The sequence below is a fragment of the Penicillium vulpinum genome (genome assembly GCF_028829585.1).
Source record: "Penicillium vulpinum strain IBT 29486 chromosome Unknown utg000004l_segment0_segment0, whole genome shotgun sequence".
Lineage (NCBI taxonomy): Eukaryota > Fungi > Ascomycota > Eurotiomycetes > Eurotiales > Aspergillaceae > Penicillium > Penicillium vulpinum.
The window spans coordinates 5,363,156-5,386,452 of NW_026643244.1; the positions used below are offsets into that span (position 1 = coordinate 5,363,156).

Here is a 23,297-nt window from a genome sequence, read left to right on the forward strand (position 1 = left end):
AGGTTTCAGTAGAGATAGCAAGTATATATGGTGGAGTTAGCGGGCCATTGCTATGGCAACAGGACGTTATAGACGGTGACAACTTGATGTCGTAGAACCTTGGGAAACCATCACTGTTACTATTATTTTCCTTCAATTTCAATTCCAATTTTCAACTTCGTTCTTTCTTTTTATATATATTACATTCTTTCCTCACAATAATATGCTACAGATTTAAAACTGTTTACAATGAACTGAATTTCCCCAGGGAAACAACGCGCAACAGTACCGACCCCCCTTTCACTCATTCCAGCCTACATATTATTCCCTCTTCCAATCCAATCATTTGTTTCCCTTTTGTCAATCCCGTTGCATGTAAATCCCATTGCATGTACCATTCTCTTCTTGATCGACGACGCGACGCCGTCACCACTTGTGTGCAGCTATTGAGCGATAGTAGTAGGGACATGGCGCTAGATCCGCGCTTCTATCACCACATCGGCCATCCGGGCCCAGGCTCGATATCCTCGGCCGCTTCTTCCGATATATCGGCCGCCACGGGAATCACTTCACCCAGCATTATCTCCACCTCCGCTTCCGCCGCCATCCTCCGATCCACAGCTTCAAGTCCGTCCTTCCGCGCGCGAGAGGGTTTCGCAATATCCAATACCAGAGATGGAATGGCTAGCCCGACACCAGGAGGAAATGTGCGCGTCGTTGTGCGAGTAAGGAAGTTCTTACCTCGAGGTAAGTGTTGTTTGGGGGCGATGCGGGGAGGTGCGGTACTACCGAGGAGAGTGTATTCTGACCTCATATTGCAGAAATCGATCGCAAGGCAGAATGCTTAATTTCTATGAACCCCCGCACACAGGTGACATGTCTTCAAGCTCCGAAACCGAAACCCGGCGACCAGGGAAAGCCAAAGTCACAGGCCCGCGGCAAGATCTTGGAAAATAAATCTTTTACATTCGATAACTCGTTTTGGTCCCACAATGAGGAGGATGAACATTACGCACACCAGGAAGATGTGTACAACTCCCTCGGTGAGGAGTTCCTGGATCACAACTTCGAAGGATACCACACTTGTATCTTCGCATACGGACAGACAGGTTCAGGAAAGAGTTACACGATGATGGGAACACCAGAAAGGCCCGGCTTGATTCCTCGAACGTGCGAGGATCTGTTCCAGCGTATTGAGAACTCTCCTTCTCCCGATATCAGCTACAATGTCCGAGTGTCTTATTTCGAAGTATACAACGAGCATGTTCGTGATCTGTTGGTCCCACGAACAGATCCCCCGCATTACCTCCGCATTCGCGAATCGCCGTCAGAGGGTCCATATGTCAAAGATCTGACGGAGGTTACTGCAAGGAATTACACTGAATTAATGAAGTTTATGCGAAAGGGTGACGTCTCACGAACCACCGCTAGCACAAAGATGAACGACACTTCTTCTCGATCTCACTCGGTCTTTACCATCACTTTAAAACAGATCCATCACGACTTGTCAACAGATGAAACGACTGAGCGCACTGCTCGGATTCGGTTGGTCGATCTCGCAGGTTCCGAACGTGCCAAATCTACCGAAGCAACTGGCGCTAGACTTCGTGAAGGTGCAAATATCAACAAGTCTTTGACTACGCTAGGACGTGTCATTGCAGCGCTCGCAGATACCAAGAAACTCCGCGGCCCACGAAAGGGCAAAGAACTAGTACCATACCGCGACTCGATCCTGACCTGGCTATTGAAGGACAGTCTAGGTGGCAACTCCAAGACTGCGATGATTGCCTGTATCGCACCTGCCGACTATGAAGAGACACTTTCGACCCTTCGTTATGCGGACCAGGCCAAGAATATTCGGACACGGGCACGGGTCAACCAAGATCAAATGTCGGCAGCTGAGCGTGATCAACAAATTGCGGAGATGACAGAGACAATTCGCACCCTTCAACTCAGCGTGAGCCAAGCAGCACTCCACCAGCGTGCAAGCGAGGCTGCCGATGAAAGGCTTGAAGAGTACCAGCAGAAAGTCGAGAAAATGCAACGTCTCATGGAGGAGAATAAGATGGTCAGCGAATGCAAGATTCGACAACTGCAAACAGAAAACGACGCTTTGCGCATGCATCTGAAGCTAGCCGTTGACAGCCTCAAAAACCCAATCCCAGCCATTACCCTCGAGCAGCGAAAGCCTAGCATTATTTCCATGAATGATGAGAATCAACCACCCAGTCATGATCCAGAAGACCGCGAAGGCTCTCCTTTGGTATCAGATGCCGAATCTGACATGGACGTCTGGGAAGATGATTATATTATCACCGATGATGTCAGCGATCAAGAGGCCCAGCAGATGCAAAATTACATGCATGATCTTCTTGGTGATCTGAGTGTCTTCAAGAGGAAGCTAGCCACAGACCATGAACGGTTCCGTCCGGTTGAGGAGCATACGACTCGGAAACGGCGGGCCCTGGGAACCATTTCCAACAATCGTTAATATGTGGATATGTGTTTATTTTTATCTTTTGGGTGTACAGGGACTAAATGGTGTTGGAGGCGATATCTTTGTCTGCGCTTCTGCGACGCCCTTCGGAATGTTTGAAGTCTTTGTTCGGACTTCCTTGTTTGAATTGGGACCAGACTAGTTTTGGCCTGTGTACTTATTTCTGTTATAGCGACCCCCTGCGATGAATAATGAGACACCTGATGTTATGCATGTTTCATGCCAACCGCCCTACTTATTGGGTATCACGGCTTTCTTTCAGGCTGCACTCTTATATGGAGGCCATGTCATTTGATTAGAAGTAGTAAATTATTGCTGTTCCAAGCCAAGTATTCAGCTGAATAGAAGCTGAGAGTTACTTAAGAACAATTCAATAATTATACACATTGTTCATTGTACTCCGCGATGAAATGCATATTAGGGCTAGTGGGCCGCTTATGGCATCATTTCTTTTTCAGTGAGTCAACCCTCCCTCCTCCTCCCCACCACCTTCACGGATCCACCCTCACACGAGAATTAATTCACAGACAAGATGGCGGAACCCTCCGGTCCAGCGCCGATCGCGCAAGCCTCAGCTTCTGCCCCATCGGCACCAGGGCAAGCTCAACCCGCGACCGAAAACTCTCCGAAGGCTCTCCCGATCCGCGACTCAAAACCCACCAAGCCCACTGAAGATGCGCCCGCGTCCACAGACGGCGCCACAGATAAGGCGCTTACCCCGGCCGAGCTGAAGAAGAAAGCCAAGGCCGAGAAGGCTGCCCGACGTATCCGAGAGAAACTTGAGAAGGAAGGAGGTGCCGTCGCCAGTACCACTCCCACTCCTGGTGCCGGAGCCCAGGCTCGTCCACCACCTACACCAAAGAAGGACGCTACCAATGCTGGCTCTGCACAGAAGGGACCGCGAGCGCCGCCCCCGCGCCGTGGCTCAGGTCCCCTCGCGCAGACAGGTTCCGTTCTCGTGGAGCAAAAGAAAAAGAAGGATGATAAGAAGGTTGCGGTCTTTGGACATTTGTACGGACAACAGCGCCGCGTCACGGTCGCCGGTGCTACAAAGGAAGTACACCCTGCCATCCTAGCCTTGGGCATGCAGTTGATGGACTACACTATCTGCGGCAGCAGTGCGCGTTGCGTGGCAACGTTGATTGCTTTTAAACGAGTATGTTTTTCTTTTTGTTTCATCCCGATAAGAGATGGCTATGGCTATGTATGCTGACAAGTCGCTTGCTAAAGGTCATTGAATCTTACACAACCCCCATCGGCACCTCGCTGGCTCGCCACCTGACAACACACCTCTCGTACCAAATCACCTACCTCTCGACATGCCGACCCCTCTCCATCAGCCAGGGAAATGCTATCCGTGCCTTGAAGCTCTTCATTGCCGGCATTGATCCCTCTACCCCCGAGGCGAGCGCAAAGATCTCACTCTGCGAATACATTGACAGCTTTATCCGAGAGAAGATTACCGTCGCCGACCAGGTGATTGCAGACAGCGCAGCACAGAAGGTCCAAGACGGCGACGTGATCGTGACATTTGGCGGTAGCAGCATCGTCAAGCATACACTTTTGCTAGCACACAACCAAGGCAAGCGGTTCCGCGTCTCAATCATCGATTCACGGCCCCTTTTCGAAGGCAAAAGCCTCGCTCGCGATCTCGCCAACAGCGGACTCGATGTCCAATACTCCCTCGTCCACGCTATCACCCACGCCGTCAAGGACGCCACAAAAGTCTTCCTCGGTGCTCACGCCATGACCAGTAATGGCGGTTTGTACTCTCGCGTTGGCACTGCTCTCGTCGCTATGTCCGCCAAGGAGCGCGCCAGCGGTGTCGAAATCCCCGTTATTGTCTGCTGCGAGACCATTAAGTTCACCGACCGCGTTGCCCTCGACAGCATCGTCGTTAACGAGATTGCTGACGCCAACGAGCTCCTGCCCATGGGCACTCCTGTCTCCCTCGTCGTTCGCGACCCAGCGGATGCCTATGTCCCCCCTCCGCCTGAGAATAAGAAGGGCGGAGCCCGCGCCCCGGCTCCCGAGTCCCCTGTTGTCCCACACAAGACCTCGTCGTCGCCTCTTGCGAACTGGCACGACACGCCCAACCTGCAGCTACTTAACATCATGTACGATGTTACACCTGCCGAGTACGTTGATATGGTCATCACTGAGATGGGCAGTCTCCCTCCCAGTGCGGTCCCGATCGTCCACCGTATGGTGACAAATCTCTGATATCAACATTGAATTTCTTCGCTTTTCTGCAACATGGTCATGAATCTGGAGCGTATCACACTGTAATCTTTAAAAGCAATGAAACGGTTTCCGACTGCATAGGCGTCGTGATTTCCAGTGTTTTTCTTTTTCTCTTTCGTTACTTTTTTTTTCTTTTTGCAGTCCTCGTTGGCTTGTTTGCCTGGTTGTGTAGGTGTATACATATTCTGTCGCGTTACACTTGTTTTACTCGTTGGATTTCGGGTTTGCCGTGCATTGGACACCCAACACTTGGTGATATTGGAGCACAATTCAATAGACAATAGATCTCTTATATTTATTCATGGTTTGACAGAAATGACTCCCATTTCCCATCCTTCTGTGGACGTACCTGGCTATTTGTATACACCATCACCAAATGCCATTGGAGTATACCTGTTTGCAACCCTCACTCCTCATCTCGATTAATTTACAATCTTATTTGCTAAAATACCTCCTTCGCCTTAGGTCTTGTCAAGTAGAGGTACCTACATATGTACGATGTAGGTATAAATTGACAACAGGGATGCATCGATATACTAGAGTTGGCGAAGATATGCATAAACTCAAAAAAGCAAACAAAATTGCCGCTACACAACACAACCAATAATTACACCAATAAATCCCCAGTTCCGAGTATAACTAACAATGGCAAAAAGAAATGACAAAAAAGAAATCGACAGCTCAGAGATTCGAACTCTGGTCCCCGAAGGGACTCGCTTAGCAGGCGAGCGCCTTAACCACTCGGCCAAACTGCCGCTTGATGAAAGATTGCCACTCGATAAGAACTACATTGTATTTACAGAAACCAGCTCGTTAATTTTGAAGCAGGTTGAAACACGTACTCGGCTCGATTGGAGTCGGGGCGCGCGTAAAGTCGGGTATTAGGTTTTGTCTACGGAGTAGTGCGTTTAATTAATTATTAGATTTTCCCGGGGAATTACGGAGTAAAGCCACCTGATATGTATATGGTGTCAGATGATGCAGCCAATGAAGATGCAGGATTGTATATATTCCTCTATACAGTCAATTTCGAGCTCTTGTCGAGCCTGCGTGTTGTAGCATTGACAGTACTGGGATCCTATATGATAGAGTCAGTGGGGATAATGGTGGCCAGCTAGGTGTATACATGTATGTGGGCATTTTGCCATAACTACTTCGATGTCACTATAGCAATCCCATTTTATATATGGGAACCTTACTTTGCGCATACGCTTTTTGCACCATGTGACTGAGTTGACTTTTCCTTCTGGCTAGCTATAATGCCGATCGGTGGGGGCATTGTCATCCAAAAAGACATTGTAGGAGAATCTTGAAATAACATCCCTTATATCATCCCAGCCTTGGATCCATCTATCCATTCCAATATTGGAAGTTTGGTGTGTGATATTACTACGCTGCTTGTATATGAATGCTGCATATACGGCCGACTATTCTTACGGCAGATGGTTGAAGATGTGCCATGAGGGTTACTTTTTAAGTTAAATTACTCTGTAGCGAGTGCGTATGGGGAGGAGATATATATATCTCCAAGTCAACAGCATATCCCAACGCATGCAACAAATTAACCACCAATATTGATAGAAATACACAAGACCGAAGTTACAAAAATCATACCCGATACCCCCGCCCACGAAACTCACATACAAAGCGACCTCTGTCCACTTTCTTAATCTTGACGAACGTACTATGTATCTCCTAGCATTTTCTCATCTTTTTGCAGACATCCACTCGGATAAAGTCTCTTCCGATATTTCCTATACCTAATTAGGTATATCTTGTACACGATTCTTCATATAATATAACAATCAAGAAATGATCAGTTTACTACATTTTGACCACACATGTATAGTTATCTTAGCCAGCCTAAGATATATCCTTGATAATACAAACCGACTGTTCATCTTATATCAAATACGGCAGTTTGGCCGAGTGGTTAAGGCGCTCGCCTGCTAAGCGAGTCCCTTCGGGGACCAGAGTTCGAATCTCTGAGCTGTCGATTCATTTTTATTTTTATTTTTTATTTATTAAACTTATATGTATGTATTTCTGAACCTCGAGATAACCCTGGAAGTGAAAAATGTATTATCTACAATAAATGCTCGTGGTGATTCCAGTCTTGCCCTGCAGGGCTGTCTCCAATCGCGATCTTACCAACCTTAGAAGTCTTGGGGCAGCCTCGTGCTTCAGAGCCTCACGATCGGATAAACCCAGAACCCCGGACTATATATATCCCGAGATCTGGGGTACATATCGGTCCCACCTCCTGGAGCAGTCCTTCTCTTTCTTTCTTGCTCCCCAGTGTAGTACCTCCTGGTGGGTGAATTCTTTTTAATTCTTTTCAAATTCACCCCCAAATTTTTGAACCTCGAGGCTAGGCTGTGCTTTTGTACATGTCATGCCTCACTGTGTCATTGGGCCCACACTACCCCCGAAGGACGCGAACCACTTTTCATCAACCGTTCAGCTTGTCTGGGCGTTTTGAGAAGAGCTTCAATTCTTCTTACATAGCAACGTGTCCTGGCTACCTTATCTCCCGATATTTTGAATTACATAATTGTTTCTTCAGATACCATATCACGTGATTATAAGCCTCTTATTGTAAACACATGTTGACAAGGAGCCTAAGGATGCTGGTTGGATGAGGAGACTTGACTGTGCAAAGAATATTGGCTGCTCCATCACCAATAGAAAATGGTTCTGAAATCCCAGACACGGGGGTTCGATAATGTAGATACTACGGGGTACTCCATTCACAGTACCGCACCTAAAAGATGTGGCGTGCCGGACTATATATAATCCGAATCCTGGGGTATAAATTGGGCCCACCACTGCAGCAGGCTCCACTTTTGCTTTTCTTCTGCGGAACAGGCTATATCCCTCGCCTACATAATTTTTGAACCTCGTGGACTGTTAGCTGTGCCTAAGCATATGTCATGCCACACCGTATTTTTAGGCTCACACTACCCCCGAATGATGCGACTAATTTCTTTTTTTCATCAATTGCTCGGCTTGTCCGGGCGCTTGGAGAAGAAAAAATTGTTTACAAGTCCCTGTGTGTAGTGTGGTCCATAGCAACGCGTCCTGTGCTATCATCTTGTTTACATAGCTAGCTTTGTGTTGTGATGAACAGATATTTCTTGGAATATTATGTAGAGATCCATTTGAATCGCGTTTACGTCCACCAAAGGCTTCTCTCCTTGTGCTGGCTCTAATGTTAATGATCTGGCCCTCGACCTTGATGCCCTCGACGTTCAAACTTGACACCTGCTCGGCTACTCACCCTTAGCAATTGGCGCCTGGGTACCACAACTCGACCGATGTCGCTAGAACTAGGCTGGACCGTGGTTGTTTCTTGATACCCCCTAGTTGTTTGCACACCTTCCTTTTGCTTGACAACGATTCTAGATAGTGAATTTGGACACATAAAACGGCTCGAGGACAGAGGATGCGACAGGGGAATAGATACTCGAAGTTCCCAGTTTTATATTGGAAAATTTCATAGGTAATGAGCACTGGAGGTGTATACATTCGATGATTATGTTTAGACTCTGTAGTAAAGCTACCTGGCTACGATATCATACGAACTGTCACCTGGAGAAACAGACATCGACATGAGGACAGTAGGATCCCATGGATCCTACAGTGAGCCCAACATGGTACAGCGTGTGACAGCAGAGGATCGGAGTTCTTACTGTGTCTACAAATGGATGGACATGCATGGCCATTTGCAGGCAGAAGATTTTGTAGGTTGAAAATCTCGAGGGTATTCGGAACCAACGAGGTCAAATGGTTAACAGACAAGGGTCAATAGCAAGCTTAGAGTGAGTACATTGCTGAGAAATTGGCCACAAAAGAAGCTATCAGTCAACCTGACTGCTAGTTAAAATTGATTCCTACTACCCATGGCGATGAGAGTGCGCATAATTCCTTCCCCCCTATGGGTTTGCAAAGGTAATATTTTCAGTCTCGTTCCGTAGCAGTTGTGCAGTTAGACAAATCCTTTAGCCTCAGCCCCCACGAATACCAACCCACCTTCTTAGTGCTCGTCCTCGAAGTATATACATGCTTGAAAACCTTGGAGCTACATCATTTGACATTTTATGAATGTATGTGGAAATGCACAACCAATCAAATACGGCAGTTTGGCCGAGTGGTTAAGGCGCTCGCCTGCTAAGCGAGTCCCTTCGGGGACCAGAGTTCGAATCTCTGAGCTGTCGATTTCTTTTTTGTCTTTTTCTTTTCCCTCTTCTTTTAGCACGAGCCATATATCCTTGCGATATATGGATTTGGTTTTTTTTTAAGAGACGTATGACTGTGATAAGCCCTGAATGGACCCATGGATAGGGTGAATGTCCCGACGTTGGAATCGTGGACATGGGAATGTCGCATCCATGGATACTATACTATGCACGTGATAAGAGCGGTATAGACAATCGATGGTTATTCTGCCCCCAACAATCATCTACATGCCGATAAGCCATAGTGAGCTTTTTCCTTAACAAGTCCATTGACAAAATATTCCCACATCCTCCAAGATCCTGATAAGGGGATCAAAACACCCTCGAAATGGTACATATCCATCTCTAAACCTCCTCCAGGATTTTCCAGACAAATCACCAAACCCCAAGCTAACACCTAAATCAGAGCAAAGACTCCTCCGCCTCATACCTACACATGCACCAACCACGGCTAGCAGACCTCTTCGAAGAATTTACACGCCCCCACACCTCAACAGCCACAAACTCAACAACAGACCCCCATAATGCCAACAGTGCCTCCGCCGCAAACCGTGAAGCAGCAAACACAGCCACAAACGCCATGACATACGGCTCGACCTCTCCCTCCACAATCCCATCTTTCCTACCAATCGAAGACATCTATGTCGCACCGCAGCACCAGCCCCCGAACCCTGAAGACGAGGACGACGTCGTCCCAGACCAGCATGCTGCGTTCGGTATTACCCGCGCCATGGAACGGAGACGGGAGGCTGTGTGGCGCGACCTTGGTCTCGAGGCGCTCGTTAATGGTGAGGGACATGGGCCTGATGCTGGGCCCTTGACTGGCCCTGGAGGTGCTGGTGCTGCTGGGGCTGCGACCTCTGGGCCTGGGGCTACGCTGCGGGGTAGTGGGGGTGGTGCGGCTGCAGCCGGGGCGCCTGTTATTAGGGTCAGGGATTCTGGGCGGAAGATGGGTGGACGTAGGGTTATTGGATTGCGGTAATGGGGATCAGTATTTACTGAGACCTTTGCGTGTTTGCTTTTTCTGGAGCTGGTGCTTTGAATGCCTTCTACCTACTTGTATAAGTAGTAGATGCGTGTCTTGTGTTACTTGCATTTTTTACTGGAGCATATTTTTCGGGCTGGGTAGCCTTGTTATGATACCCACGTTGGATGTATCCTGTTGTTATGATATATCTTGAAGATCATTGATTCGTTTCCATTTGCGATTTTGTTCCAAGAACCGCCAATATCAAATGGCTGCAGACCTAGCTTAGTCTGAGCCTTAAACGCCGCGCGTAATGCGATATGATTATACATGCCCCTAGATACGATTGATGTCGACCCGAGCCCGCTCGTACAAGTTGTGGCTCAGCTGTTTTTGCTCCCGCTCTTCTTCTGCCACTAGTCGGGGGTGGACGGCCATTTGGGCGTATGAGCCTGCAGCGCGACGCTTTGATAGGGTGCCTGGGTTGATGACTAGCACACTGTCGACGACCTGCAGAGATTATAAGGTTAACACCATTACGGAGGTTGAAATTGGAAGTCCTTGGCTACGGGTAACATACCTTTACGAAAGGTGGCAGCATACTAGGCACAATTAAAATATCAGGCCGGACATTCCACCACTCGCCCAGTTTCATGTAGGGCAGATCCAGCATGGCGCCTGTAGCCAGACCACCTTCGGACCCGGGCTTTGGAAGATTCGATCGTGCAGTTGGAGGGAACAAGGGGAAGAAATGGCGTTGTTCGATGAGATACTTGGGCAGACGGGTGAGCAGGTTGCCCTCTGTGGGCCGACCATGCAAGACCTCTTCGCGGCGAAGCTCGGAGAGCACATCGTGTGAACACATTCCAATGACGCATTCGTTGAACGATAATGTGGCGGGATTCGAGACCAGGCGGGCCTGCTTAGGCAGACCCAGGTCCTTCCTGGGGAGTTGCTCTTGGGGCCAGGATACGTGCCGGCTGAGTACATCACGCACAGACGGAATCAGCACGATCGTGATGCTTGGGACGGCAGATGCAAGTCGTGCTAGTGGTGCTGAGATGCAGTGCCGGAACATTATAGACATTGTAGCTGTGTCCGGATCGAGTCCTTTGATATCTGGCAGGTCAAAGTCGCCCGACGCAAGAAGAGGGTGCTCAATGTCCAGGAACGGTCCCATCAGCACCAGACTGTCGGCGTAGCTCTCGGCTGCCTTCTGACATAGCTCCTGCAGTGGCTCGTAGTCTAGGTTGTCATCTGCTGTGTAGGGCCCAGCCGCAACCATGATGTTAAGCGGTGTGTTCGCATCTGCATCAAGTCGCTCATTGATGCTGTCCAGTGCCATAGCCGAAGATACCGCTGGTGGCATAAGGGGAATTGGGAGCACTTCCTTGACAGTGAAATATTCACCAGAAGGGTTGATTCCCCGAAGAGCCACAATTTGGCCTGGGAAGAAGTTCACTGAGGGTACCGAATCCACCTTCAAGGGGACTCGTCTGCCGGCTCCGGTCCGGCGCGAAGTCTCGAGTACGAGGGAAGCTGGGTTCAGTTTTCCCTCGAGACTGTCGGAAGCGATCCGTCCAACTGCAATAATTTCGCTCGTGCTTTGGATGGCTGCACTGCCGAATGTAATATCATCTGAATTGAATTCTGCCTGGAATAAAGTTGCGAACTCGTCGATACGATCATCCAAAATCTCCGATGCTTCTGATAATTTCATGCCCATGGGCTTGTATCCAAGCTTTTTGAGGTCTGTATTCGCCGTAGGCTTAATGCGCGCCTCGGAAAATGGTGCCATTGGGGTCTCTGGCAAGGATAGGTGCGCATTGAGGGTTTCCACCGTCTGGCCAGGATTCGGTCGATCGGAGAACGGAACTGCTCTTTTCCTGATATCAGCACCTTCAATACATAATATACAACCGAAAAAAACACATACTGCATTCCATCGCCAGGTGTTCCAGTTGGTGTTTTTGTGCCCGCTTGTGATCCAAACTTTTCGAACTTGCTGACTCTTGGTGTAGCGGGAGAGGTGAACTCGGCCTTGCGCTTTGCGGATCCAAATCCATTCCCAGTTCGGTTCGAGGCAGTTGGTGTCAATTGATCCAACATCCCAAACATATCACCGCCAGCTGCGCCTGCACCCCGCGGGGTTCCCATGTTTGCGCTTCGTTTTTCTGTGTGTCGGACAGCCTTGTCGCGACTTTCACGCTCCAACGCTTCTTGGACATCTTGTTTGAAGCCTCGCACTGTTTGTATGGTCAATGTCACCCCCTCGCCCATCTTTATGCTGTATGATTCCCATTTGTAGAAGAGCTCCTCCGCGGAGATTGAATGCACCCGCAGCATGGAAAGGAGCTCGGCAAGGATATCCTTGGGGATTCCATCGGGGAATGAGCCCGCAAAATACTCATTGAGCTCTGCCTCGGCGTCCATTGTGGCGAGATGTGTATCGTGGAAGGGCAATGGACATTGAAAGTGCAAACACGCGCAAGACGCGTGAGACCGTGTTGCTGACCTAAGCGGCCTAAAGAAGTAATATTATTCGAGCATTTGATCGGAGTGGACCTGTCCATTGCGAGAATGCGTGATTCACTTGCCCCTTATATTTATTCTTCAACTCTCTAGATTGCCACGTGTCACTGTATAATCTATAAATCTACAAAATTAGATACTTAGATCCTATCCAAGACCATGTCGAACCCAGAACAAGATGCTACAGCGCAAGCGCCCACCAATGGCGATACCGTGCCCGATACCAACGTACCGGCACCGGTCGAATCCGCCCCCGTGAACGTTAAGCCCGAGTCTACTCCATCTGCGAAGCCAATTGATCTCGAGCTACCTACATCCGCCGCAGACGGCCTCATCCAGAAGCCCTTCGCTAAGCCGCTGGACACAGCCAAGCCAACACCCCCCGCGGAGCTTACCCCGGACCAAAAATCCAAGTACGATACTTTGCTTAAGTCTGCTTTATCATGGACCACAGTCGCCACCAAGGCCGAGAAAAATGCCCCGACGTCTCCCATAACTGAGGATGAGAGGATGTGGTTGACCCGCGACTGTCTCCTGCGCTACCTACGCGCGACAAAGTGGAACGTCGCAGAGGCCGAGACACGGCTCCAGAGCACCCTCACATGGCGCCGCGAGTATGACTTGAAGAAATTGACACCCGAGTATATTTCAATTGAGAATGAAACGGGCAAGCAGGTCCTTTTGGGCTATGATATCCACGCCCGGCCATGTCTGTATCTTTTGCCTTCCAACCAGAATACGGAGAAGAGTGACCGCCAGCTCGAACATCTTGTCTTCATGCTGGAGCGGGCCATTGATCTCACGGGACCTGGCCAAGACACTCTTTCCCTAATTGTCAACTTTAAGGAGACAAAGTCTGGCCAAAACGCAAGCCTGGGTCAGGCCAAGCAGACGCTTGGCTTCTTGCAAAACCACTACCCCGAGAGACTTGGTCGGGCTCTGGTGATCAACGGTTAGTGATTTCATATTCCGCGCAATCTAATGATAAGTTACTAATTTTTTATCATAGTGCCGTTCGTCATCTGGGGATTCTTCAAACTGATCACACCCTTGATTGACCCCAATACCCGACAGAAGCTCAAGTTCAATGAAGACCTGCGTCAACACGTCCCACCTAGCCATCTTATGAAGTCTGTGGGTGGTGATGTTGAATTCCGCTACGACCATGCATCCTACTGGCCTACTTTGAACAAGCTGGCTGAACAGCGACGTGAGGCATATCGTGAGCGCTGGGTTCAGGGTGGCAAACAGGTTGGTGAGTTCGAGAACTACCTGAAGGGCGCAGACGTTCCCAGTCTGTCTCAGACTCAGGTTGAGGCCAAGGCTAGCGAACAAGCCTGAATGGGAAAAAATATCATTTTGCGCACATTTTGATATATTTATTATTTTCGGTCGCCATTTCTTTTCCTTTTTTATTGGTTCAAAGCTGGTATTTTCTCACAGCGCTAGGGTGATTTCCTGTTGGCTTTTTTTTAACATATACCGCTCTGTTTCGATATGCCTGTTTATACATAGACATGTCAATCTCTGTCAATACTAGATACCTAATTTTCTTCAGTCTTGTTTCTTGTTTCACACACTCGCCAATTTCGATAGCCCAGGAGCGAATATAAAAAGACAGATATTGATGTTGCAGTAAAGCCTGCACTAAGCTTGGAGGAATAATAAATGCAGAATTTATAGCACCGCAATAAATCTAGAATCGCAAAATCTAATCAATGAAAGATCCATATGAAGTATACCAAACCCCGGGATGCCCCGCGATGGCTGTGGCGCCCTTGCACACATCAGGCACGTGAAAATTTACAGTTCTGTAAGACCTACTAACTACATATCTACATATAGACCGGAGCCAGTTAGAACGCAGAACTGTTGTGGCATAATCGTAAAAGTAATCTCTCTATCTAAATAGCCTCCAATCGCAACATAATTGATCTCTCATCTTTCTTCTCTAACTATAAAATTCATATAAATTCCAACACATCAACGCTATTGTATCGTTCGAACATCATATATCACCATTCAAATTCCTACGTTGGAATGTTAGTCAAGTTTCTTCGTCTGGTTATCTTGTTAACTTACCTCAGTGTAGAGTGTTATGGATAGTCCGTCATTATGCAACTCATTATTAACAGCCTTCCGTGTTGTACCAAGAAGCTCACTAGGGCCACAGGCGCCGACAATGATACGGTCATCTGAGTTGCTTGCAGTGGTAGCGGTCCTGATCAGGTTGCCAATATTCGGGCGCCCTGGTAAGATCTGGTGTATGGAAGAAGAAATATTGTCTGTGGACTGTTGCGCACCACCTTTCTCAGGGTCATTTGTTGAAAAGACTATGATATCCTCTGTTTGAGTTACATCGTTCTTTGTAGACAGTTTTTCTAATGAAGTGTCCGGGGATGATGTGGGTGACGAAATGCCAGTGACGTGAATGAGTACATTCACTTCTAGATGAGACTGAAGTTGTTTGAGTTCTTGGGTATACCACTCGAGGCTCTCTATGAGACAGAGTTAGTTGATGTGGGTAATAAAATATTGTTTCCTCGTGACCCTTTCACATACCTCGATTTCTCACTACCCAAATAAAATCAATCGACTTCACTGTCTTGTTTGATGTTGCGATCAGGTCTAGTGCAATAGCAAACGTGAAGCTAGCACCACTGCCACCGGCGACAAGAACAACTTTGTCAAATACCCTGAAGTTGGGGACTTGGCCATATGCACCGTCCACAGAACAGCGTAGAGATCTCCCTGGGGACTCCACGGCAGCTTTGTACAAGTCCCGTGTGAAGCCATCGTACACTCGAATAACGAACTCAGATGGGTTCGAAGATACTAGAGTGAAGGGATGGCTTTCAATCCAGCGGACGGCAGGAACCCACAAGAAAGCGTGGGAACCCGGACTGCAGTGCATGCGACGGCTGAGTTTTACCCGAAGGGCATTGTTGGGCAAAGCCGTGACAGTGAGGGAATTTCCGAAGAAGTTCCAGACTATCTTTGCACCGCGGATGATGCGGTCCAGGGTCCAAATAGAGGCAGTAAATATCACGATGATCACTGTTGAGGTTGAAAAACTCGGACGGTGCATTCCGACTGTGATCATAATCAAAACGAACATGGCTAAATGCAGCATGTAGAAGACTGTGGATGTTAAGCAGTGGACATGGTAGGGGTATAGGAAGGAATAACTTACGTTCATAATGCCCTCGCATGAGGTATGTGATGGTTGAAAAGCCAATGATAACCATGGCAAGACCTGCAATAGCACCGGCAAAATTCTTTGTCTCTTTCATTTCGTATAGTTCTCCAGCCTCAGACCAGGCAGATAGGTATACTATGCCATGCAAGACGCTTGTGAAGATGCAGGTGTAACCTGCAACCTTGTGTAGCGGGCGGAGCTTTTCGTAGGATGTGGCTGTTAAGGGAGCGAGGGGGGTATTCTTCAAGGCCAGGAAGACCAAAAGTGTCAAGTTTGCGACTGAAATCCTGTTCATAGATGCTTGTCAGTCTCTAGGCGGTAGGAGAGGAATGTATTGAGGCACTGCACTGACCAGCCAAATCGTTTGGCAACCTAGAAGCGTGTCAGTAAAGACGTAAACCAAGACCAGAGAATGAACAGGTCAACTTACAAAGCTGATATTTGTAAGATCGATATTGGTTAAAGCGAGGATCAAGTTGATAGCCCAGTAGATGATGTACAGAATAGACCGATCTGTCCTTAATCCAATCGTTGAGCTAGACAGAAAGCGTCGAGCCTGTCTGTTATATCCAGATAATCAGTATTATCCTTAGCCCACATGAACGACGAACATACCTATACTTCCGAGTCAATGTAGGGTTACTCTTCCTTCGACCATAGTAAAAGTGAATCACACTTGACCAGTGGTATACAGCAAAGAGAACCATAATTGCACCCATAGAGATGGCAAAACACTTGTCAGTCCACTCATTGTTAGACAAACGTAGTGCTCTCGAAGCATCCTTTGCAGCAGCGGCTGCAGGCTCGTGGGCACTCATAGTAACTGTTGCAGATAGGCTCAACCTGAAAGCTTGGAATGAAAATCTCTACGATCCACACAACCTGGCCGGGCAGGTCAATTATTAATTGCACTTTCTCACCTTTGCAATACACCGGTGATAATCACGCCAAGCTGATGAAATGGAGTCTCTATTGTCTCTACGGCTATGCAATTGGCTTAATTATGTCTGCTATAGGGCGAAAACGACGTAAAACGGAGAAGTTCCTATATAGTAACACACCGAGAAGCATCTTCACACGCCCAATTAGGAAATGAAACCGGAACATCACCGGCGTACATACGTATGTAGACTAGGGTTACAGAAACCAACCGAACAAACACTTGTTTCTACCAAAATGAAATGACTATATCAAACGACTTGATGACGATTGTTCAGGGTTCTTTAAGGTTCTTCAGCGGCGTTTTGGTGGAAGTTCGACGGAGGTTTAACGGATTTTTAGCGGATGTTTAGCGGTTGACGTAGACTGGGGTCAATTAATAGATGCTATATATTCAGCTGGCTATTTGCAAGTTGATAAACCCTTTGCTGGAACTTTATTCCTCCTTTCATGGTGTATGTATGTCGATACTATTCTCTTGTTTTGATAGGGCTGGAATGAGAGATAAGCCTCAGCCATCAAGCCTCAAGGCTGAGTATGTAACGCGTTCCTTTTTAGGCTTACGGGAAGATCAGTTAGAGAGACGGAGATATATATCTCAAGGGATCAACATAGATTACGAATCACCTTTAGTGTGAAATCCGTAGAAGGATTTTATCGCACTCTACATAAGGGGAGGATATCCATGGAGATGAAAAGTCAAACCCATCTAATCAATCAGATAAAACTGGATTGGAAAGACCATCCCGAATCTGATAAAATTTTCTTCAATGATCCAGTTTTCAAGGTTTCTACATATGTACATATGTATCTTTCGAAATTTCCAGGGAAAGTTCGGTGGCGTTAGTGAATAAAGACACCAGCAATGGTATATGGAGTTAATAGTGGAACAAAGACGTAAGCAGGTTGCATGTAGCCAAGAATGGCATTTTCATGCAGGACACCCTGGTAGTTGGCGCCGGTAAGCCCACAGATTACAGGGTAAAATAGTTGGGGTAATGCTTTCATTGCTGTTCAATTCGTCCTTCCTATTACCCCTATTATTCCTATTGGTTGGGATACACAATGTCAGATTGACGCGTAATTCTCTATTCTATATGCCGTCAATGAAACCTCAATGTGGACTCCATATCCTGTACATACCGATTTGACAAAATTTTTCCCTTGCTTCCGAATCAGTGGGGAGAAGGTGTTAGGCAGCCACTGTACCACGATTAAGATTACTATCAATCAGTTAATTACTGGCTAGGTGTACTAGTATGATACTAGTGCGAGCCAGAAAGTGCCAGAAAGCGCCAGGATCCATGTCGTTTCTGTAACTCCGTGGGCTCATGCTTCGGATGTCTCACTCGACAAAGCTGACAAGGTATCTGAACAAGGCTGGTCGAGTCGGAGAAAACCAGATTTTCGGAGATTTAGTGAGATTGTCTGCTCCTATTGTACTACTAGAAAAGAAATACCTACATACCTACATATGTACACATGTAGGATATTTAGCCAGGCGACATTTTGAACGGAAGATACGGATTGTCCGGGTGGGGGAGCACGTGCCCCGTACCCTACACCAAGTGAGACTCCGTGGACCCTGCATGAAAGCTTAGTAAATACTATGAGCTTGGCAGTGGTAAAATTACTATTCTATATTTATGTATTTATGTATTTCACATTTGAAAAATACTTTTCGATTTACAACATCGGCTTCCTCGCCCAATATGATTATCTCGCCCACCCTCTCATGTAACCCTGTCCGATATTGGAACTGCTCCGTCTCGACTGATCAAATCTAAAGAGCCAGGACGCCAGTCTCTGCATGCTTCTCCCGAACGGGAACCGGTGTTATCTCAACAGGTGTCACCGGATCTTCATAGGGTCGGCGCAGAACAAAGGCCCTAGCCCTGGCCTTGGCTCTTGCAACGCCGTTTATAGCCGGATCGATGATAGGAATAGCTCCACGCTTCTCACGGTAGAACATCAGCGCGTAACCAACCATGACAGAGATCCAGTAGAAGTTGTATGCAAGCACGGAGCCGTAATCAGCAGAATTGGTCCAACCAAAAAGCGCATTGAAGATGCCCCAACCACCGCCACCTCCTATCAGCGGGTTGCAGCAGTTGACGTGCCAGACACTCTTTCGGATGTCGTAGGACCCTGCACCAGAGCCAGTCTCGGCCGCGTCACCTCCGATGATGTGGTTCCAGGTGTTGTTCTCCAAGAACCAGACACCACGCGAGAAAAGACCGGCAGCAACGAGATAAAGGAAGCAAGTGGAGATAATCAAGAATATCTGCATCGAAGTTTGTCGTCCACCTCTGTCGGGATGTTAGCCCTGTATATTTTCTTAACGGCAATTTGAATTGACATACCGGTAGATAACATAGCCCACTGCGGCACCGGCCAAAAGGCCGCAAAAGACGGCCAAAGGGAAAGAAGTGGCAGGAAGCCCTAACCCAACGCCACCGACATAGACAACGCACTCGAGACCCTCACGGAGGACCGTGATAAATGGAAGGATAAACATAGCGTATTTCTCCATCCATCTCTTAAAGCGACCCTTTCTGGTCTCATTAGGATCACGCTCGTGTGAGAGAGCCTTGGCAAGCTTGACACGCCATTTATCTTGAAGCTTAGACACGCGCAGAAGGGCAGCTCCCATAATAGTGATGATGAGTGCCGCAATAATTCCCAGCACGCCTTCCCAAATATCCTCAGTGCCGGAGAAAGTGTCTGTTCCAAGTCCGTAAAAAGCACCAATCATGCCTGCGCCGACTGCAAGACAAATAAATAGGCCTAAGCCGCACCCTAGCCAGACCTATTATTTCCTTTAGCTTGCGAACTTGTATAAGACTGTGAGAACCGGTCGCATACTTGTTTCACTAGTTTTCTATATGTCGAGCGATCACTCTCATAGAGGGTCTGCTTCAAGAAAGCCAGTAGAACCGACACAACCACTGTTGTCTCGAGACATTCTCGAAAACAAATAAAAAACACTGATTGAACCAAGTTAATAAACTGTGTTTTCCACAAAGCAGTGCTTGAACTGTACCAGTGACAGCGAAAACCCGATTTTCACCCATGTTGGATATATATATTTGGTTCCCAATGTTTAAAGAAGAAGAGATTCAAGAAAGCCCTTGAAAAGCAACCCGATAAGAATCCCCCCTTGTAGGGCGCGGTTACCGAAACATACTCCGTACATATTGTAGGAATTCAATCAAAATTACACAAGCGTTGACGATCCACCTTGTATTTATCAGATTGCTTAGTTTTGTTGAGTTCCCCCGTATCGGAAGCCTTTTTTGGCCCATCTGGCTTTATGATTGGTAGTAGTGGATATCTCTTCAACACGAACTATCACATGTAGGGGTCCAACCATTTGGATTCTCTCTAGGATATGCAAAAATATGCAAAAATAAGCGGCCATAATGCATAACAATCATGCCACATTTCCTAATATAGCAGGTGAACACAACTATTTTGTCCCCGGTCTCCATATGCTATACGAATACGGACCACACCAATGGAAAATTGATAGCCTCCCACGTGAGTACCCTAGAATACCCTTAATAGACTTCCGACTTTTTATCTGATTAGGGCGAAACGAGATTGATTAGAGACCTACAGGCGCTTGTATTTCTCGGGGAGATTAGCTTCCGCTTATCAATCTCGTACTGTTACGTTCCCTTGTTTGTACTGATCTTTTTTCCCCAAGGCTATTCGCCCTCTTTCTTCATTTGAAAGTCGGAAATCCCCCTTGATTTCCTCTCCGGCGAGACCTCAAAGCATGGCGATATATTATGGAATGCTGTTTCGCCTCACGGCAGTACTATTTCTTGTACAGTACTGTCAGGCGAAGACAGTAAATCTTGACTTTAACGTCACCTGGGTCAATGCGAACCCTGATGGTCTCCATGAGCGCAAGGTTGTGGGTATCAACGGCCAGTGGCCGCTACCTGTTATCGAGGTCGACAAGGGAGATCGCCTGATTGTCAATATGTATAATGGACTTGGAGACAAGGAGACTTCTATCCATTGGCACGGCATGTTCCAAAATGGAACTACTAATATGGATGGCGCGTCGATGGTTTCCCAATGCCCAGTCCCTCCTGGTGCCTCGGTTACCTACGACTTCACCATCCCCCAAAATGGTACTTACTGGTATCATTGCCATACCGATGCTTGCTACCCGGATGGCTACCGGCAGGCTTTGATTGTGCATGACGATCAGGCATATTTCAATGATATGTATGACCATGAGCTTACCGTTACCATGAGTGATTGGTACCATGAGCTTATCGAGGATATTCCGTTCATTCGCGTTGGAAACCCGACGGGAGCTGAGCCTGTTCCGGATTCCTTCCTCTTTAATGACACCTTGAACACCAATATTCCTGTCGAAGCTGGAAAGACGTATCTGATGCGATTGATCAATATTGGTGCCTTTGTGGCGCAGTACTTCTACATCGAAGATCACACTTTCCGCATTGTTGAAATCGACGGAGTATACGTTGACGAGCAAGAGGCTGATACTCTTTACATCGCCGTTGCGCAACGTTATTCCATCTTGGTCACCATGAAAAATTCCACGGATAAAAACTATCCGATCGTGACCGTTGCCGACTCGCTTTTACTGGACGTGATCGAGCCTTCTCTCCAGCTTAACCAAACCAATTGGCTCGAGTACAATAGCAATGCGGCGCACCCGCAAGCTGTGATGAAAGTGGACGTTGCTTCCGACCTTGTCCCATACGATGATATGAAGCTTGTTCCTCATGACCGGATGCCGCTCCTCACAGATCCCGATATGACCATTGAGGTCGACGTCGTCATGGACAATCTGAATGACGGTGCAGGTTATGCGTTCTTCAACAACATCTCCTACACGATGCCCAAGGTCCCGACCTTATACTCCGTCCTCACATCCGGGGACTACGCCACAAATGCGGCGGTTTACGGAGAATTTACCCACCCGTTTATTCTTGAGCACAACGCGGTCATCGAGGTTGTTCTCAATAACTTGGACGGCGGTTCCCACCCCTTCCACTTGCACGGGCACAACTTCCAGCTCGTCAGTCGCACTCCCTCATATGGTCCTTCTTTCAATGACTTCGCCGACGGCGACCCAGTCCCTTTCAATGCCACTGAGAATCCCGAAAGTAGCTTCCCGAAATATCCCGCTCGCCGAGATACGTTTGTCGCACCGCCACAGGGCAATTTTGTTGTCCGTTTCGTCGCTGATAACCCTGGTGTTTGGCTATTCCACTGCCACATCGACTGGCACATGTCGCAGGGCTTGGCAATGTCATTCATCGAAGCCCCGAAGCAGATCCAAGAGCAGATGTCATTGACAGAGAGCGAAATTAATGTCTGCAAGGCTGCAAACATCTCCTATGAGGGCAATGCTGCCGCTAATACGGACGACCTGCTCGATCTGACTGGTCAAAACAGACAACGTCCGTGGTTACCTGTCGGGTTTACCGCAAAGGGAATTGTCGCAATGGTGTTCTCTTGTGTGTCTGCTTTTTTGGGCATGGCATTCATTACCGTATACGGTATATCGGGCATCAAACCCAAGGAGGAGACTGTTGTGGTGTCCGAGCGTGATAGTCTGTGAGAGTTTTTTTCCTTAGGGTTCTGCTGTACTTTGAAATATCATATATAATCCCTTATAAATCGCCAGAAATAGGGGTGCAGAAATAAGAGGTCTGGCCGTGTGCTTGGTTATTGGCACACAGGAAAATTGTACGGACGTTTATGTACCTGAGTTGCCCGGGATAGGACTATCCACAAGTGCCGGAGACATTCGTGGGCAAGACCCACCAATTCCGCGACAACTGTCAATGCGGACACTGACCATTTGGGCAATGAATGGAGCGGATCGGCTGGCCAAAGATGCGGGGAATCTAGGTAAAACACCCTCCTTCCACCCTTTGCTCGCAAAGACGAAGGCACTCTTAACCACGTGCCACGTTCGATACTGATACCTCATATAGACATATAGCTCGATTTGGCACTAGCAGAATTAGACATGGTTCTCATGGCCTCAATATCTAGTATGTATATCCCTTAATTGAACAGAAGACTTCTGCCAGCTAATGCATGTAGAGGAAGATAAAGGCCCACGTAAATTGGGCGTCAGCGGTGGTGAAGTCTTTCGAGTGCAAAATGTGGATCTTGGATTGTGAAGACGTCCCGATTAATTCGTATGCCCCCAAATCTGGACTTCAACGCAGCAGATATCTTGAAAAAAAAGTGACTATCACGTCAATGTCCCAGATACGATGATGCTTGTGCTATCAAGCAAATCGAGGAAAGACAACGGTATTCTGATGCACAAGCCCCTTACTTTGCCGATAAACTTAGCATTTTGCGGGTTAGGAGGACTCTTCCTCGTGTTATCTGTCTTGATGGTGATCAGGCTATCATTCTGCCCCTGCTGCAGATCATTAATATGATATATGTGCTTGTGACGGTTATCCATTTCGATAGCCCTCTGTGAGCAATCACTGGGTTGCTGCCCGAGAGATTAGGTTGACTGGTTGATATATGTTAGAGATCTATAGAAGCCCATGAATGAGGTCTTTGGTGGCTGCCCTAGCGATATTGCTGCTAAAAATCATGGGACATCTATACATATTCCTACCATGCTTCTATAGAGGGCTTGCTAAAAAGCGATATCAACATCCACTTATACTTACTCCCATA

The 23,297-nt window shown here is 47.6% G+C and overlaps 9 protein-coding genes across 9 annotated transcripts; 6 read left to right on the forward strand and 3 right to left on the reverse strand.

Annotated features, from left to right (window-relative positions):
• Positions 1–446: 446 nt before the first annotated feature.
• N7479_010504 (kinesin-3 family protein uncB) lies at positions 447–2,470 on the forward strand (the record flags this gene model as incomplete). Its single annotated transcript, XM_057258195.1, has 2 exons — positions 447–726; positions 801–2,470. 2 exons carry the CDS (start codon positions 447–449, stop codon positions 2,468–2,470), a joined length of 1,950 nt encoding a protein of 649 aa, XP_057105653.1.
• Positions 2,471–2,899: 429 nt separating this feature from the next.
• N7479_010505 (translation initiation factor eIF2B subunit delta) lies at positions 2,900–4,699 on the forward strand (the record flags this gene model as incomplete). The annotated part of the gene is made up of 3 exons (XM_057258196.1): positions 2,900–2,933; positions 3,004–3,632; positions 3,707–4,699. Coding segments are annotated over 3 exons (1,656 nt in total), but the record flags the coding sequence as incomplete, so codon positions are not given.
• Positions 4,700–5,365: 666 nt separating this feature from the next.
• On the forward strand, positions 5,366–5,605 carry N7479_010506 (uncharacterized protein; the record flags this gene model as incomplete). Its single annotated transcript, XM_057258197.1, has 1 exon — positions 5,366–5,605. One exon carries the CDS (start codon positions 5,366–5,368, stop codon positions 5,603–5,605), a length of 240 nt encoding a protein of 79 aa, XP_057105655.1.
• A 3,789-nt stretch (positions 5,606–9,394) lies between these two features.
• On the forward strand, positions 9,395–9,940 carry N7479_010507 (uncharacterized protein; the record flags this gene model as incomplete). The annotated part of the gene is made up of 1 exon (XM_057258198.1): positions 9,395–9,940. The coding sequence occupies one exon, from the start codon at positions 9,395–9,397 to the stop codon at positions 9,938–9,940; it is 546 nt and encodes a 181-aa protein (XP_057105656.1).
• Positions 9,941–10,261: 321 nt separating this feature from the next.
• N7479_010508 (DNA-directed DNA polymerase alpha subunit POL12) lies at positions 10,262–12,358 on the reverse strand (the record flags this gene model as incomplete). Its single annotated transcript, XM_057258199.1, has 3 exons — positions 10,262–10,435; positions 10,506–11,811; positions 11,862–12,358. 3 exons carry the CDS (start codon positions 12,356–12,358, stop codon positions 10,262–10,264), a joined length of 1,977 nt encoding a protein of 658 aa, XP_057105657.1.
• Positions 12,359–12,616: 258 nt separating this feature from the next.
• N7479_010509 (CRAL/TRIO domain protein) lies at positions 12,617–13,798 on the forward strand (the record flags this gene model as incomplete). The annotated part of the gene is made up of 2 exons (XM_057258200.1): positions 12,617–13,409; positions 13,467–13,798. 2 exons carry the CDS (start codon positions 12,617–12,619, stop codon positions 13,796–13,798), a joined length of 1,125 nt encoding a protein of 374 aa, XP_057105658.1.
• A 674-nt stretch (positions 13,799–14,472) lies between these two features.
• N7479_010510 (FAD-binding 8) lies at positions 14,473–16,474 on the reverse strand (the record flags this gene model as incomplete). Its single annotated transcript, XM_057258201.1, has 7 exons — positions 14,473–14,487; positions 14,540–14,955; positions 15,020–15,598; positions 15,651–15,943; positions 16,009–16,028; positions 16,087–16,216; positions 16,272–16,474. The coding sequence occupies 7 exons, from the start codon at positions 16,472–16,474 to the stop codon at positions 14,473–14,475; spliced, it is 1,656 nt and encodes a 551-aa protein (XP_057105659.1).
• A 1,904-nt stretch (positions 16,475–18,378) lies between these two features.
• N7479_010511 (FTR1 family protein) lies at positions 18,379–19,669 on the reverse strand (the record flags this gene model as incomplete). Its single annotated transcript, XM_057258202.1, has 4 exons — positions 18,379–18,904; positions 18,959–19,404; positions 19,461–19,582; positions 19,639–19,669. 4 exons carry the CDS (start codon positions 19,667–19,669, stop codon positions 18,379–18,381), a joined length of 1,125 nt encoding a protein of 374 aa, XP_057105660.1.
• Positions 19,670–20,376: 707 nt separating this feature from the next.
• Positions 20,377–22,206, forward strand: N7479_010512 (multicopper oxidase; the record flags this gene model as incomplete). Its single annotated transcript, XM_057258203.1, has 1 exon — positions 20,377–22,206. One exon carries the CDS (start codon positions 20,377–20,379, stop codon positions 22,204–22,206), a length of 1,830 nt encoding a protein of 609 aa, XP_057105661.1.
• Positions 22,207–23,297: the final 1,091 nt, after the last annotated feature.